The 15,016-nt window shown below is 42.1% G+C and overlaps 1 protein-coding gene across 3 annotated transcripts in view; it reads right to left on the bottom strand.

Moving 5' to 3' along the window:
* The window catches only part of IFT88 (intraflagellar transport 88), a 537,246-nt gene that overhangs the window by 485,882 nt on the left and 36,348 nt on the right, over window positions 1–15,016 (bottom strand). For all 3 annotated transcript variants that reach the window (XM_085621562.1, XM_085621564.1, XM_085621563.1), the window contains exons 3-4: window positions 14,174–14,236; window positions 2,012–2,068 (exon numbers count right to left, since the gene is read on the bottom strand). In XM_085621562.1, coding sequence (XP_085477688.1) covers window positions 2,012–2,068; window positions 14,174–14,236 — 120 coding nt within the window. The remainder of the gene's footprint in view (window positions 1–2,011; window positions 2,069–14,173; window positions 14,237–15,016) is intronic.

Here is a 15,016-nt window from a genome sequence, read left to right as displayed (position 1 = left end):
GTACTTATTAGTCCATAATAAAGTGGCATATCATTTATCCAGGACCTGTCAATTAACAGCTACTAGTGGGTCTGCAGCACTTATTGTGCCACCAACTTAAGTCGCCCTTTGAAACATGCCCAAAGTTTGTCATTGCAGCCTGTATGCAGTTTTAAACTGCCAATTCGACTTGGCAAAATAACCCCACTTTTCAAGGATTAAACTCCTATTACATTACATATAGGTCACCCCTAAGGTAGGCACCTGATAGCCCATAGGGCATGGTGCGCTGTAATGAAAAGTTTGGAAATGTTCTTTTAAGTTTCACATGTCTTTGTAGTGAAAAACTCACAAGTTAGTTTTTCACTACTGTGAGGCCCATCTGTCCCATAGGACAACATTGGGCTGCTTCTAACATTTGATTAGGAGCAGGTAGAAAATTCATGTTTGGTATCTGAGAATTTGTAATTTAATTTCCTCTTTAATGGTAAAGTTGCATTTTACGTCACAATTTTGAAAATGCCACTTTCACAAAGTTAAAGAGACTCAATTGATGGACGGAATGCAGAACAAATCAAAACATTCAACTCCCAGTCAAGAGATCTGGGTTAAATCCATCATTCTTTTGCTCACTATGCCACCCCAGTTTAGACCTGGCCATATGCAAATCAGTATTGACCCAGTGCCTCATGGGAACAGACCAGCCCGAACTGCCAAGCCAGGTCCTCCCTGGACTGGAAACAAGCATCCTAGGACTCAGCTGAGTGGAGGATCGCTGAAATGACTGAAGATTTCCCAAAAGTTTTAGTAATCCCTGTTGTTCGTTATGGGAGAAATTCACCGATCAGAAAGGACTTAGTCTCCCTTTTGAATCGTGGAGCATCAGTGATTCTTCTAATATTCGGTGGGAGCAAATACCAAATCCTTGGTGCAGCTCCCGTGAACGCACTATCGTATGTTCTTTTCTTACGTAAGAGCGCCTGGACTGCCATTTTAAGATCACCAGAATCGATGAATGGCTTCAATTTTCTGAGGTAACTCAGATGGAAACAAGCATTTTTTGCCATTGTGTTAATGTGGGCTTGCATGTTTAATTCTTTATCCAGCGTAATTCCCAGAGACTTAGTTGAGTCAATTATAATCGGGGTACCATTTAGTGATCATCTTGGTCCATTCCTTTATTCTGGCTGAACTTTTAAGGGGGGGGAGGGAGGTCAGAAGGAATTCGTTTTTTTGTGAGTTGAGCTTAAGATGATTGTCAGCTAGCCATTCAATGGTTCTCTGTAGTGCTTGGTTCATTATGTTGATCTCTTTGATCTTTTAGATGCTAGTTTTTTCCTTAAACTTTAAAAATGTGTAACTACTGATTGGATTTTTATTGTTTTGGTGTCAAATAATTTATTTAAATGAACTCTACGTTTCTAAAATGGTGTATGATTTTTCTTGTGTTGTGTTTTCACTTCATTACTGTTTGTGTGTTGCATAATTATTTTACACATTACCTCAACTGTTTTTGTGCCAAGCTATTAGAGGATTAAGCACAGGTTAATTTAGTGTCTTTAGTGGTTCACCCGGACAGGGATAGTGGTTGTTGCTAGAGCAGGGTTTCCACCTCACTCAACCAACAACCCAATTTCTCTCACATACAAATACAATAAATGAGTATTCCAAAAGAAATATCACTGCTCTATGTTGTCAGTCCAAAATCTATATTGAAGTGTTTGTCTCAGGTGTGCATTGACCTACATTTTGCATTCCAAAAACAGTTACAACTTGGCTATTACTGCACTGTCAAGGGGCCACTCCAGTGGGATAACCTGAATTGTACAAATAATATAACATAACCAATAAGATTGCATTGGTGTGACAGTTGGCGGTATGCATATGTTTTGATCAATCATCATAAATTACATTTATCACATACAGCTGAGAACTATATTATCAATCTCTTGCAGAATATCATTTTAGTTATGTTATACAATGCAATGGTGGAAGTCTTTAAATAAAAATGATACAAGTTGGCAAAACGTACCCCAAACGTAGTGCCAACAGGCCGTGCAGCTGCTGTGCCAGGGACTTTACCTGTAATCTTAAGGAAACATTGTTATTAGCCATTTTTTAACTGTAACTTGTATCCCAAATAGTTAGTTAAAGTGTATCACTAAACTGCATCAACATTTAGAGGCAGGTGAAAATGCATGATTTTGAGAATTTCATAAAATTCTATGAAATACTTTACATATGTTATTGATCTTATGAAAATCAGCATTTTATTAAAGCCTGGAAAAGTTCAGAAACATATGTTTTGCAGGACAAAAAAAACTCCACATGTACTTTTTGTAGCATTTTGTAGCATTTTGTTACTTCACAAAATCACAAAATCACTAACTTATCACTAACTTAATAATTCACCCAATTACATTGGTGGAACTATAAAATTTGCACAAGGGCTAGGCCTACTGATAATGTTCCAGAGACAGTGAATGTCAACCACATTCAGAAAACAGTTGCATCTTCTTCTCTCGTCAAGGCCACCATAAATAAGGGGGACTCCTTCCAGTAGTCATTGTGTTACTTAATGGTTCTGTAACGTACTTGGAGGCAACAGGTGTTTCTTTGAAGAGCCAATAAATGGAAGAAAAAGCTAAGCAGCATACAAATCATCCAGACAGACAAGATAATCCAAGATAGGCAAAAATTGAGGAACCTGGAACTCACAAACAATGGACCGGATCCAATTGGAACAGGATTCCAGGAGATGATGCTATAGGAATTTCCTTAAGACTACCAAACTCTCATGTGCAGGAAGAGAACTAAAAAGGAGCAAAGGTAACCAGGAGGGAGAAACCCGCTGCCACAGTAGCATTTGTGACACCTGGTGCTGATCATTCTAGCAGCTTACACAGGGGTAAAGAAAATGCAGTCAAAGAAGAATAAGCAGGAAATGACATAAAGAAAGCTACTCTGCCACAACAGACTGGGAAAATAAACGGTTGCAACACTGGTGTGGAAGCCATGAAAGAATAGGCAAAACTAATTATGGCACTTCCTGTACCTGAAGAATAGATAACGCTAAAAGGAGCCATCTTGTACTGAGTCTACGGATCTGAAGAAGGTTCAGAAATGGTATTAGATGAAGGATGGGAGGCAAGTGATAAATTAGAGAGCATCAGTCTCCTTCCAGATAGCTTCCAAAAAGAATGGGACAAACACTAGGGCCCCAGTTTGTTAAAGACCAAACTTGCATTGCGGTGTCCTGTTCCATAGAGCTGAAGAGGAAGAAAGGCTAACACTCATCTCATACAGGAAAGAGCGTCTGAGTGTTAGAAAGCATGCTTTCAATAAGTCCAGGAAGCATCAACTGACCCACTGAGACAGCAGCAGCTTAACAGACTCAAAGCTTCAGATGTCATGCCTACACTGCTGTGCATTTGTAAATGTACTACTTGGTTTGCATACTGTATAACCAAATAGGCTACTGTTCTTGTTCCTGACACATTTCAGAATAGCTGACATCATCTTCTCTTAACTTTTAGACCACTAACTCATATCAAGTTTACACCTGTAAATAACTATCTCCAAGCAATGGCAAAAAACACCTGTAGATAAGTTTTCATATTGCAGGGTTAATGTTTAGTGTTTGGAGGTGATATGTTCAGTTAATAGTGCTATACAACTGTTGTCAATCGGCGTTGTATTTCTAAATATCCTGGACATAAATTCTATCTAATAGGCCACATGTTTCATGAAGGCAAATTCATTTCTTATGCTGAGCATTTCAGCAAATCTGCGGGTTTGTTTAAAAGTCAATATACAGCAAGAGATCTTACATAGATTGCCTTTCTGCTGCTCACATCAGACATCTTGTCACACCACCTACATACAAAAGCATAGACCTTGGACCATTCTCGATCATCGCTAGAACCACCAATAAACTTGACTGTCAACATGCCTATTGTCATTGATCTACTACACTCTATACCCTGCCAATGAGGACAGCCAAATCCAGTCACCCAACAGTTCTTCCCCTTCACAGGGACATCTGGCTGTGTCACTGAAAATATCAATGCCCCCTAACTACTCTCTTTAGATTACTGACAGTGCTGCCTCACTCAAAGCCCATTCATCAAATTCCAAGCCTTGACCAAGCTGAAACCATGACCAAGGTTAAGCCCTTTCGTATAATCAAGAGGTTATAATACTAAAGAGCTTACAACAGAATCATTTCCGTCACAAGGCAAACAAAATAAGTGGCAACAAAAACTTAATTTAAAAAAAACTGGAAGAGACAACTTGCTGGAAGCTTATCACAGAAGCCAGGGCATTGTACTACTGCAGCACCACTTCCAATATAATACAAGTGCTTAACAACACTGTTAAGCCTTCTCCCTATTCCCTAAACATAAACACTGCATGGAAAAGGTTTTACTGCATTCACACAAAACAAAATCTACAAAATGTAAAAAACAATTTTGAGGCACTGGCAATGTAGCATCTCACACGACAGCCATTTTCTCGACACTTCAATTTGTCAGACTAGTATTTCTCCATATGGAAAAAGTTATTCTGGAACTACAGCCTCACCCAACTACTAATCCTGGGACTAAATATATAAAAGGCAGTAGCAACACAACCTGATGAGAAGGCCAGCACCCAGCTTCAGGACTATCAATAAGGCTAGAGACCTTAGCGGAGCTTGGAGACTGCAACAATCCAGGTGTTGGGCAATACATTCAATTTCTCCAACAAATAGATCCACTGCCTTCTCGTCCTGTTCCAGCTCTTATCTTTTCATATGGTTGACCACCAGGCCTTTCTTAATATCCTCTTCTCCAGAATGGATGCTGCCACCATTACCTTATACTTCAAATACAGATTCGGACACACTCCTCAAGTTCGAAGCAGATTTATTTTTCTCCTACAAGGATAAAAGAGGAGTACTGCCCTGCTCTCTTTCATTGGGAGATGAAGGCTTTACAAATTCTCTGAACCTCCATTATTATTTCTGCCAAACGTTAGGTTTTGAAAGATCTGGGACCTCTGGTTCCATGGATATAGGGTGATGACCACTGTAAGGTCTGATTGATAAGTCCCGTATATGTGAATAAGACAAAAAGGCACAGAATGTATCTATCACTTGGACCACACATTTGTGTCCGCAGCATGGGGAGAGGAGGTGCCCACTCCGCTTATTTGTCTGGTTGGTGACTGTGTTCACTGCCTTGGGTGCTGTTTACCTACTTTGGGGGCTGGCATAAGTCTAGGTTCCTTCCTGTGGGTTGGGAGGTTTGCAACTCTCTTCTTGGCCTGGCAACCCTCTCCATGGAGCATGGGGAGCACAGGCAGCACAGAGTTTCTCCTCCGAGGCAGTTTCTGTCTTTGCAAGGTAGCTTTGTGCAAGGCAGCACTGAAGGAAGCCTGCCTTTTCAAACGTTTGCAGAACTTTCCAGAAGCAGGAATCCAGCACATGAATTACAATCTTCCAACTCACCCAATCCAAGATGGAGATTTCTGCTTCGCTTAATTCAATTTAAGCCTAATCCAAGTTGGCCACCTGTTTTCTGTTGCTCTTCTATTACGAGAGGATGTCCAATGATTCTGTGGGATTTTTGATGCGTCACAACGTAATCAAGTACTTTTATCAGTTCTATTCTTGTCCTTATTTTTCCCCTTATGCGAGTTCCTTTCTTCCAGTACATTCTACTCTGCATTGCCTGTGTGCTGCTCTCCTCTTCATCTCATAGGTGGCTCTGCATCACAAATGTTTCTGGCTTTTATTTCATGCTACACGTTGATAGACCAAATGACGCTGAGGGTGGTGTGGAAGTAATGTTCATGTAAAGTCTTATGCTTGCACTGTTGAGATGAAGGAAATGGAAACACATGTTGGCCACGACAATTGGGTATTTGCTTGTTTGCAGAGCGGCTCTGTTGCCTTGCCGCCAAGGTGAATACGGCCCTGGCACTGAACTCTGCCCGTCTCTCCCTCCCCAGCCCCCAGCCCCCACGCCTCAGCTTTGGCTCTTTAGCGCGCCTCAGTTCTAGCCCATGCAGTTCTCGCTCACTCCCACCAACACCGCTGGCCTTGCGGTCATTAAATCTGGAACGGGGGAGTGAGGCATGAGCGGGGAGGGTGAGGCGCCGTCATTCAATTTGGAGCAGGGGAGTGAGGCGGGTGCTTTTAGCATGCCGGCAGCATGGTCATGCAACTGGTCCTTGGAGGTCGCCTGAAGGCCGACGACAATTTAGGACCATCTGGGACTGGCACTGTAAGGAAGAAGGTGGGAGCCTTGAGGGTGGCACCCCGATGGCAAGGAGGGTTAAGGCAGGGGAGAGTTGACTATTTGGCTTTCCAAAGGCCCCTAGAGGACCTTTGAAGGCGCTTGTGCTTACACCCGTAATCATTTCCGTTGATTGGGCATGCGGTGTGAGAGGAGAGCTTAGTACCCCCCACAGGGTTGAGCCGGCAGAATGCAGAGGTGGCCCAGCTAGGTCTGTGGTGCAGCTTTTGCCCTGCTGCGTGGTCCCCTGCACCTATACTCAGCTTTGATTCTGGCCCTGTACAGAGGGCCTGCTATAGTGATAGAGAAGTTTTAAATTTGCACTTTAAAAACCTACACAAGACATCAAGATATACCGGGCGGTGCTGGACAGAAGTAGACATTGCCTTCTATATTGTGCATGCGGGTAATAATGGAATAGCAGATTCAAGGCCAATGAAAGACCATTGTGTGGCATTGATCTCAGTAAGACGTTTACATGTTTGTTGCCTGGTCAGAGCCTGCTTACTGAGAAGCTCCGCCTACAAGGCTACAGGTCCTCAGACATCGCAGAGGCAGTTGGCATTAGGCGGGTGCAGCTTGCTCCTCTGGGGTGACCATAACCTGTGTATAGTCTGCTTTGACCTGTTCCTGGCCTTAACAGCGAGAACTCTGTAAACTATTTAACGTAGCACTTCTGGGGTAAATCTAGCCTAGGGCAGTGTGCCCTAATTTAATCTTAATGTAACTAGAATTTTCTACCCCTAGTTTTGACTTTTCTCAATTATGATGCGCTCAAGGAGAACTCGGGGGACAGGCCATCATTGTGCCAACAAGAAGGGAGGTGGCAAAAAGGCAACTAAGCAGCTCGGGAAAGAAAGATATGTCCACTTCAACCGAGGATTTGGAAGGCAATACTTTGACGAAATCAGGGCTCTCATCTGTTCCCCCTGTCTGCCTCCATATCTCTGGATGCTTCTTGTTCTTCAACTTGCAATCGCATTGCATCCATAAGTGACGAACGAGGTATCAACCCTCCCAGTACTTCAAGTAATTCTAGGACACATCGCACAGTATTAACTATTCCTTTTCTGGTTCACACTTCGCATGTAGATAATCAGCAGAGCAATTTACCATTCTTGGAGACAGCATTCAACTTCCCTTTTATTGGATACAGATACAGCAAATGCAGGAGAAGCCAAAGGAAGCAAACTATCAAATGCCATGAATAGACTGGTACATCAAATGACTAGCCCAATCTTACAAATCCATGTGCTCAACTAACAGACTGGAACAATACCACACACAATTTTGAATGTCATTTGGTGCCTTCTAACCCCCTTAGCCCAATTAAACTTAACTTACAGTCTACAAAACCTCTTACTAATAGCCCAGCCAAGGGAGCATGCAGTCATATTCCTGCAGATGAGGAACTTGGGACATATGACTGGTTCTTCATGTGACCCTGACCTTATGTCTTTATGGGAAGAATGTAACCTACAACGTACATTTTTCAGTAGTCAGTTGGAAGGAAAACCCCTGCATTACTCAGGTGCCAGCATTTGGTATGCCTTACTCAACAATGTGGAGGCTGTCTCAGCATCTCTATCTGACCACTCTGACAAATTTGAAAAGCAAGTGGATATCCTAAGTGCTCTAGCAACCCACATTGTGAGTATTGATGCAAAATGTTCAGCTTTAAACAATTTAATTACATGAGTCCAGTCAGGTCAGACTGCTGCATATCACTACTGCCCTTGCCCCAGTACACTCAATTTCCTTAGCCAGGATACCGCAAATGCTGGACGTTATCCTTCATCGAATTTCAACACCTGACCAACAGACTGGCACCATCCCAATCCAACAGGATATGAAGGAACTGGGATGGGCTCCTGTTTTATTTAATTGCACTTCTGAATTTCCAGGGCACGCAGGCTTACCCTGCCCTCTCATTAGACCTGATGTCCTTGAGGCATCTGAGGGACCAACACTCGCGCAATTTGTTACTTTAGAATCCGGATGGTCAGGCATTAAAAATGTCAACGGCGGCGTCACTGGAGCACTTTCTCCCAACTCACAAGATGACATTACCAGCGCCACCATTGATGGGGCAGTGTCTGCAAGTCAGCAGACAGCTGTTGTAAAGCCACCCACAAAAAGGGAGCGCTAAGGCTTCAGAAAGTAAGACATAAGTGAATGGCCAGAAGCATGCATACCGCACTCTTGTGCAACTCCTGTGCAGTTGGCCACTCCAGATAATGAGACCCCAGCATGCAAGCCAGCCATTCTGTTGTCTCATGGCAAACAGCCCTTCAAGGAAATACAAACATATTCATTGTTTCAATGCAATCCAGCACCAAAGCTTGATCAAAAAGTGGACACTGCCACGGGTGGTAAAACTTTAATTTGGGAGAACCAGCTTACAGCCAGGGTTTTGGCTCCATCATTGTTTATTTCAAATCCATCAACATCAAATCTTCATATTGGTAACACACACTCTGAGGATTCTACTACTGTCCCTGCAGGAGTTAACATGCCTGTTCCATCAAAAGAAGGTTATACCTCCACGTCTTCAACTACCAACAGAACCGCTAACCCAATTAACAGCAATATCAGAACCCGTTTATCAGCCCCTTATGTCCAAAGATGACTTTGTGTTTTTTCATTCCCACACAGCTCATCAAAGGCCTAATACTCCTATAGTCCAGCCTTCTCCTTTCGCTGGTTCCACCAAAGAAGCGGTAAAACAGAAGTCTGCATATATTTCCAACTTTCCAACCAATAAGCTGAAGTTTATCGCACATTATGTCTCTAGGGGTAAACATGACAACCTAAACCGGAGTACAATTTTTAAAGTGCTTGGAACAATGGCGAGTACTAGACACATTAATTCCACACATCTGTATTCAATAGAGTTAAGAAGGGTAAATCCATATTTGAGAGGGGAAGACATTAGTATCACAACCTGGTCTCCTCTGGATCTTGCCAACCTTGTTTGGCAGCTCAAGGATAACTTTTTTTCGTTGGGAATTGAACTGGTGCCAGTGCTTCCTTCTCGTTAGGCCAGCCCATTGTTGCAAAGTTCCAGCAACTCTAGTGCACTAGACAGCGAGTTTCTGAAAAGGAGTCATAGGTTCAGATTTTTGCAAGCATATACCCACACCCTTGATAGCCATATGTGTGTACACCAAGGGACATCATTGAGAAGTTATTACTCAAACACAGCAGGCAGAAAGCGATGTTATAAGAATGAGAACCTCGCAACTGTTTTCTCGCATGTGAAGCCATGGTGAGAAGTAAATGGTATCTCCTCTTGTGTGGAAATCCACGTTATCTGATATCTCTAGTGGAAAGCGACCCGTGCCATTTGTGCTCTGTCCATCTTCATACATAATCCCAGCTCAAGTACTTGATACCAAATATGGTGTTTATACAATACTTTATTCTCAACAAGCCTTGGGTATTTTTTACATTGAGGAGGACCAAGGACCTGACACAAGACGAGCACAAGCAGAGGATAACATCATACTAATTCTACCTTCAAGTGGTTGGGAGTCACCATGTTAATATCATTGGCAACGCCCTGAAACTTTCGTTTTTGGTATGAAATGTGGCTGGCGTTAAAGGGAAATTAAGGAATCAGTCATGGTTAGACTTGGTGAGCTCCTTTGTGATAATATGCTTTCAAGAGACATGGGTCCCGTCACCTGGTTATATTAATGGTTTCAAAGCAGTCCACTTGCCAGCCATTTCATCCTCATGCTGTCATCCCAGAGGAGGCCTGGAGAGCTACATCTCGGCCATGGTTAAAGTCAAACTCTTTTTTTTTATGCAGCTTATAATTTATTTCATCAGGTCCTTGGTCATGAACTTGTGTCTGGTTTTCAATTGAGCGTTTTAAGTTTTATAACAACATTCCAATGGCAGATTGAGGTCGCATCTTGTCAAAACTAGACTTTGACTTGGACTCATTCAACCCTAGAGGTGGCAATAAGCCGGGCTTGCTGTAGGGGGGTGTTATTTTAATGTCCATCTTTACCCCCCAGTGTACAAAGACGCATGTGCGCTTGTGGCCTGACGGATTCTGAAGGGAACTCCATATTCCTTTATCCCCCGATATGCTTGGCAACAATCTAATTTATTTGATGAGCAATGTAACATATTTTGCCAATGAACACAGCACTATGAATGGCTTTTTCTCTAACACTTTTGTGGGCAAGGGCCAAGGCTCTGGAATTGCTTTATTTTTTTATCTACCAATTTAGTTGCTAAGGTTGGGGAGCAGCTACTATATAATCTTGCTGTAAGTGGCCATCTTCCCCAAAGCATTAAGTAGGAGTTTGTGAATGCTGGGATGTTTACATCTCAATTGGTAAAGGGCAATCGTAGTTCGTTTGATGTCTGTTTAGATGTGGAGTTCAATGAGGCTAACATAAAGAAAGCGTTGATCACTCTCTCAGAGAAAGTATCAGGAGTCCAGTGTAGGGCAGTACATGAGAGACTTGAGAAAAGGGGATGGTCTGATGCAACTTACTCCAGATCCCACAAAGAGTTAACGGCCTCTCTTAACAGGCGACCTATGTCAGTCCCTAAAGTTGCTTGCTGAAGGCAGGCTTATAAAAGGGTGATTGCTGAAAAGGAAAAATGCCCTTAGATTAAAAGCCTAGGAGGATCTCCAGGAAGTATGCTCTAAGAATGACCAGAAGCCTTTTTTGACTATTTTAAATCAACCGTTCCTTAAAAGCCATAAAGAGCCTATGATTGAATCTGCTATATCTGGCCATGATTTGGCTACTTTTTTAGGGGAGGTTTGTTCTAACAGTGATGTAACAAATCATGATATTGATTACCACACCACAGCAAAAGATTGTTTCCTCCCCAAGTATTGTCCCTCATTAGATCTAGCCCTAGTGGAAAAGCCCCTGGCCCGGACGGGGTCCATTTAGACTTTTTCTGAGAGCAATTTAGATCTGTGGGCCCCCTTGATAGCTTATGTTTTTTAAACTTCCACCTAGATTCCACCATGGTCCTATTCAATAATCGTACCGATCTTCAAGAAAGGGAACCGATAGAACTCTAGTTGTTATTGCCTGATATCTCTCCTGGACTCTACTGTAAAGCTTCTGGGTCCTATTCTCCTCTCCCGCCTGGAGGCATGGGCGGAGGAGAATGGTGCCTTCGCCGATATCCAGTATGGGTTCAGGATAGGGATGGGACGGACGATCAATGCATTAACCTGTGCCTTGGGGAAATGTACAATCGCCAAGCGTGGTGCCCTGCATCTGGCTTTCATGGATCTGTTGAGTGCCTTCTATTAAGTATCTCGCACAAAACTATGGGGTAAAATGGAAGCCCTGGGCACTGACAGATCCATCAGTACCCCTCAGAATCTAAGGCAAAGCAATGCGAAACTAGCATGGAGGAAACTGTTAAAAACAATCCTTTTTTAACTAGAAAATCTTCTGTATGATACCTGGTTGTCATAGAGCTGGTAGGCCCTTCTGGGTGGCCATGCACTCGAGAATAGAATTAACACATCAAAGAAATGTATTGTGACTCAAATGCCATAGTAAGGTTCGGGCGGGGGGGGAGGGGGAATGGAGGAGTGCTGCAGACACTCCGGGTGCGCATTGATGTTTCCTTGAGACTTTCCTATTCACCCTATATAACAACCAACAGGAGAGGGAGTTGGTATCAAGGTGCGGGGACATGCCCCAGATCGGAAAGCATCCAACCAGCTTTATTATACCCTGATGATGCGGTCATCATGGGCCGCACACCAGTTGCATTGCAGCAGCTCTTGGATGCTTTCACCTCCTTCATGGAGGGACTGCATATGAGGATTAATACCAACAAGTCCATCATAATGTCCTGGCGGAATAGGAGGGTCCTGAATCCAAACTTCAGGCTTCACGCTACCCTGATAAAACATGTGGATTACTTCAGTTACTTAGGGGTAACCTTTAATCACCGAGGCTCATGGCTTCCACAGTTAGAGAATGGGAATAATCAACTGGCAAGGAGATTCAATGCTGTTTTCTCCTTTGCTGCTAAAATAGCTAAAAGATAATTTGCTCACATGCAGGCTATTCACTGCGCAAAATGTGTTGGTACGGCAACATACGGGGTGGGGGTTTGGGGCACACAGGCAGTATTGCCACTACAGGTTACAGAAAATAGGTTTACCTGTCGCCTATTAGTTGTCCCATCGTCTACCGCCTCCTTTATCAGTCACACAGAGCTAGGGCTTCCACATCTTGAAGCTATCTTAAGGACACGACAAATAATGTTGTGGCGAAGGGTCTGGGTCAATGAGGCCCTCTGCTTAAACAGAATGATAATTGAGGATTGTTTGCCCTTGTCTCGGGGCATAGAGATTTCTTGACTGAAGGCATCAGGGACATCGCCGTGGCCCTGGGCAGGAGGACTTAGTTGAAGATCATTCACGAGCTCTGTCTACGATGAACGAAAAAAACGTTGAGGGCCATTTGCTAATCCCATTGGTAGGAAGAGAGATGGACAAGGGTATCTGAATTTTCTACTGTTGTTTCATATATCCAACTTAAGCCACTTAAGAACATTCAACCATTTTTCTGCATGATGTACAGCACTACAAGCACTTTACTTTACTCAGGTTCCGACTCTTTCATAGATTAGTTACCTTACCCCTGTGCAATGACTGGTCACAAGATCTTCTGCCCTACCCATGTGATCAGAAATCAGCACAGAGCACTTTACATGTGATGCTCTTTTGCACTTTTTATTCTTATTATATGTCTTCTGTTATAAAGCCTTTATTGATGAAGTACTCTCTGCGTCATTGCACAAAAGCACAGCACTTTTTACAATCCCTGTCCTCACAGGAGACTGCATTTATTGTGTGTACTTTCCTGAAGCTGGCCCTCAAGACAAGAAAACATCTTGGGTAGTTTCCTATGTGGTTGTGTGCCTTTTCTGTAATTTAGACATTTCTTATATTACTATTGTGCCATATAGCATTATATGCAATTCTAGCTTAAAGATGAAATATGTTTTTATGTATCTACTGCAATCATCGCAAGATGCAACATGACACTTATGATTACTTAAACTGTAGTTTTTTTTAGTTCCGCAGCAGATTGTAGGCAGGTTTTCAAATTAATGCCATTATAGATGAGGCTCCTTGTGATTTGTGTTTTATCTTGAACTCTGACTTTTTATCTTTTTTTAAGGATTTTAATATGAATTTGTGCGATTTTTAATGTGTTGTACACGATTGCATTTTACTTTTGTGGCCCGTATTAATATGACCGACTAAAGGTATTTTGAACTGAACTGAATTGAGATAAAGGTTAGTTTCCCCTGTGAACATAAGTGACCTGCTTCATGTTGGTTTGGGGTAATTTCCTTACATTGATATTGAGATCAAAAACTGGAGAATATGCTGCGGCTGTCCTTATGCATGATGGGCCTCACAAACGGAACTGTTAAATAGGAGATGCAGTCTTAGCTAGAGAATTCTCAGTCCAACTACTGTTCAGCAGTCTGTATGCATATTTAATTATACCAGATTTGGCATGTGCACTGGGCTCCATTCTCCTAAATAGTAGGACCATAGTCGCATACGCTAGAAACTACAGAAATGGGGTCTCCTAGGCAATTGTTCTTGTCCGTTTGACACTGTGAACGCAATGAAAAGAACCACAAACCTCCATGTCTGATTACTTATCATACGGTCAACATACGCAATTCGGCAGTGGTTAGTAATAAGATTTATCTGGACATAGAGGTAACACATGTTTTGCTGGAGTTTTTCTTTAATGTTATGCCACAGCAAAGAAGGGACATGAAGTTTCTACTGAAAAACAATGCCACAGGCGCTAATTTATTTTATAACACTTTGGATCAATAAAATTCATATTTCATTCTATTTGAAGATCGAAAATTAAACTTACTGGTGGTCTTCTTCCATGACTAGTTTTCACAGCCTGTTGAAAAGCTGTATCATTTTCCAAATCCTGCAACAAAACAAAGCAATAACATTAAAATAAAACATAAGGACAAATCCTTTTCATCCATTGATCATGATTTCTTTACAGTTACAATGACCCAAGTAAAAATTCATTATGACTTCACACTATACATTTTCCCTAGGTGCATCCTTCCAGGCACTGAATTCCAAATACAAATCAAAAACACAAAAGACAACCAATCAATAACACAAAAATATTATTGAAACAATTAGAATTTAAACTCTCCTACGATTTCATAAAGTGCTTTCTGCGGTGTAACCAAGAAGAATGAACAATTGAATCAATGATGGCAGTCTGCTACACAATCTGAAATCACCTTAAACCATGGTATCCTACTTCAAAAACACCCTCCAAAAAAGAGAGAAAAAAAAAAAAAAAAAAAATCAAACCATAAATGGTTTAATGATTATCTAAAACGTTTAAAAAGGAAATGATGAGCAAAAATGGCTAGAAGTAGGCCCTATTCTGAAACAAGCATTTGCAAGGCAATAGGTCTTGCACTGCTGAAAGTTTGAGCTATTGGCATTGCTATTAATAATGCAATGCCAATAGCGCAAACTTTCAGTAATGCGAGAGCTAATGCATTGCAAATGGGTCACAGCACTTGCGCTTTAGCTTTAAACATCTTAAGCTAAAGTGCGGGTGCCACGATTGCTTCAAAATAAAGAAATAGAACAAAATGCTTTTTTCTATTTCTTTACTCTTGAAGCAATGGCGGCACCCGCACTTTAGCTTATAATGATTAAAGCTATAGTGCGTGTGGAG

Source organism: Triturus cristatus, chromosome 8, assembly GCF_964204655.1.
Source record: "Triturus cristatus chromosome 8, aTriCri1.1, whole genome shotgun sequence".
Classification (NCBI taxonomy): Eukaryota; Metazoa; Chordata; class Amphibia; order Caudata; family Salamandridae; genus Triturus; species Triturus cristatus.
Note: the sequence above shows the minus strand (reverse complement) of the source record. Positions and strands in the feature narration are given on the sequence as shown.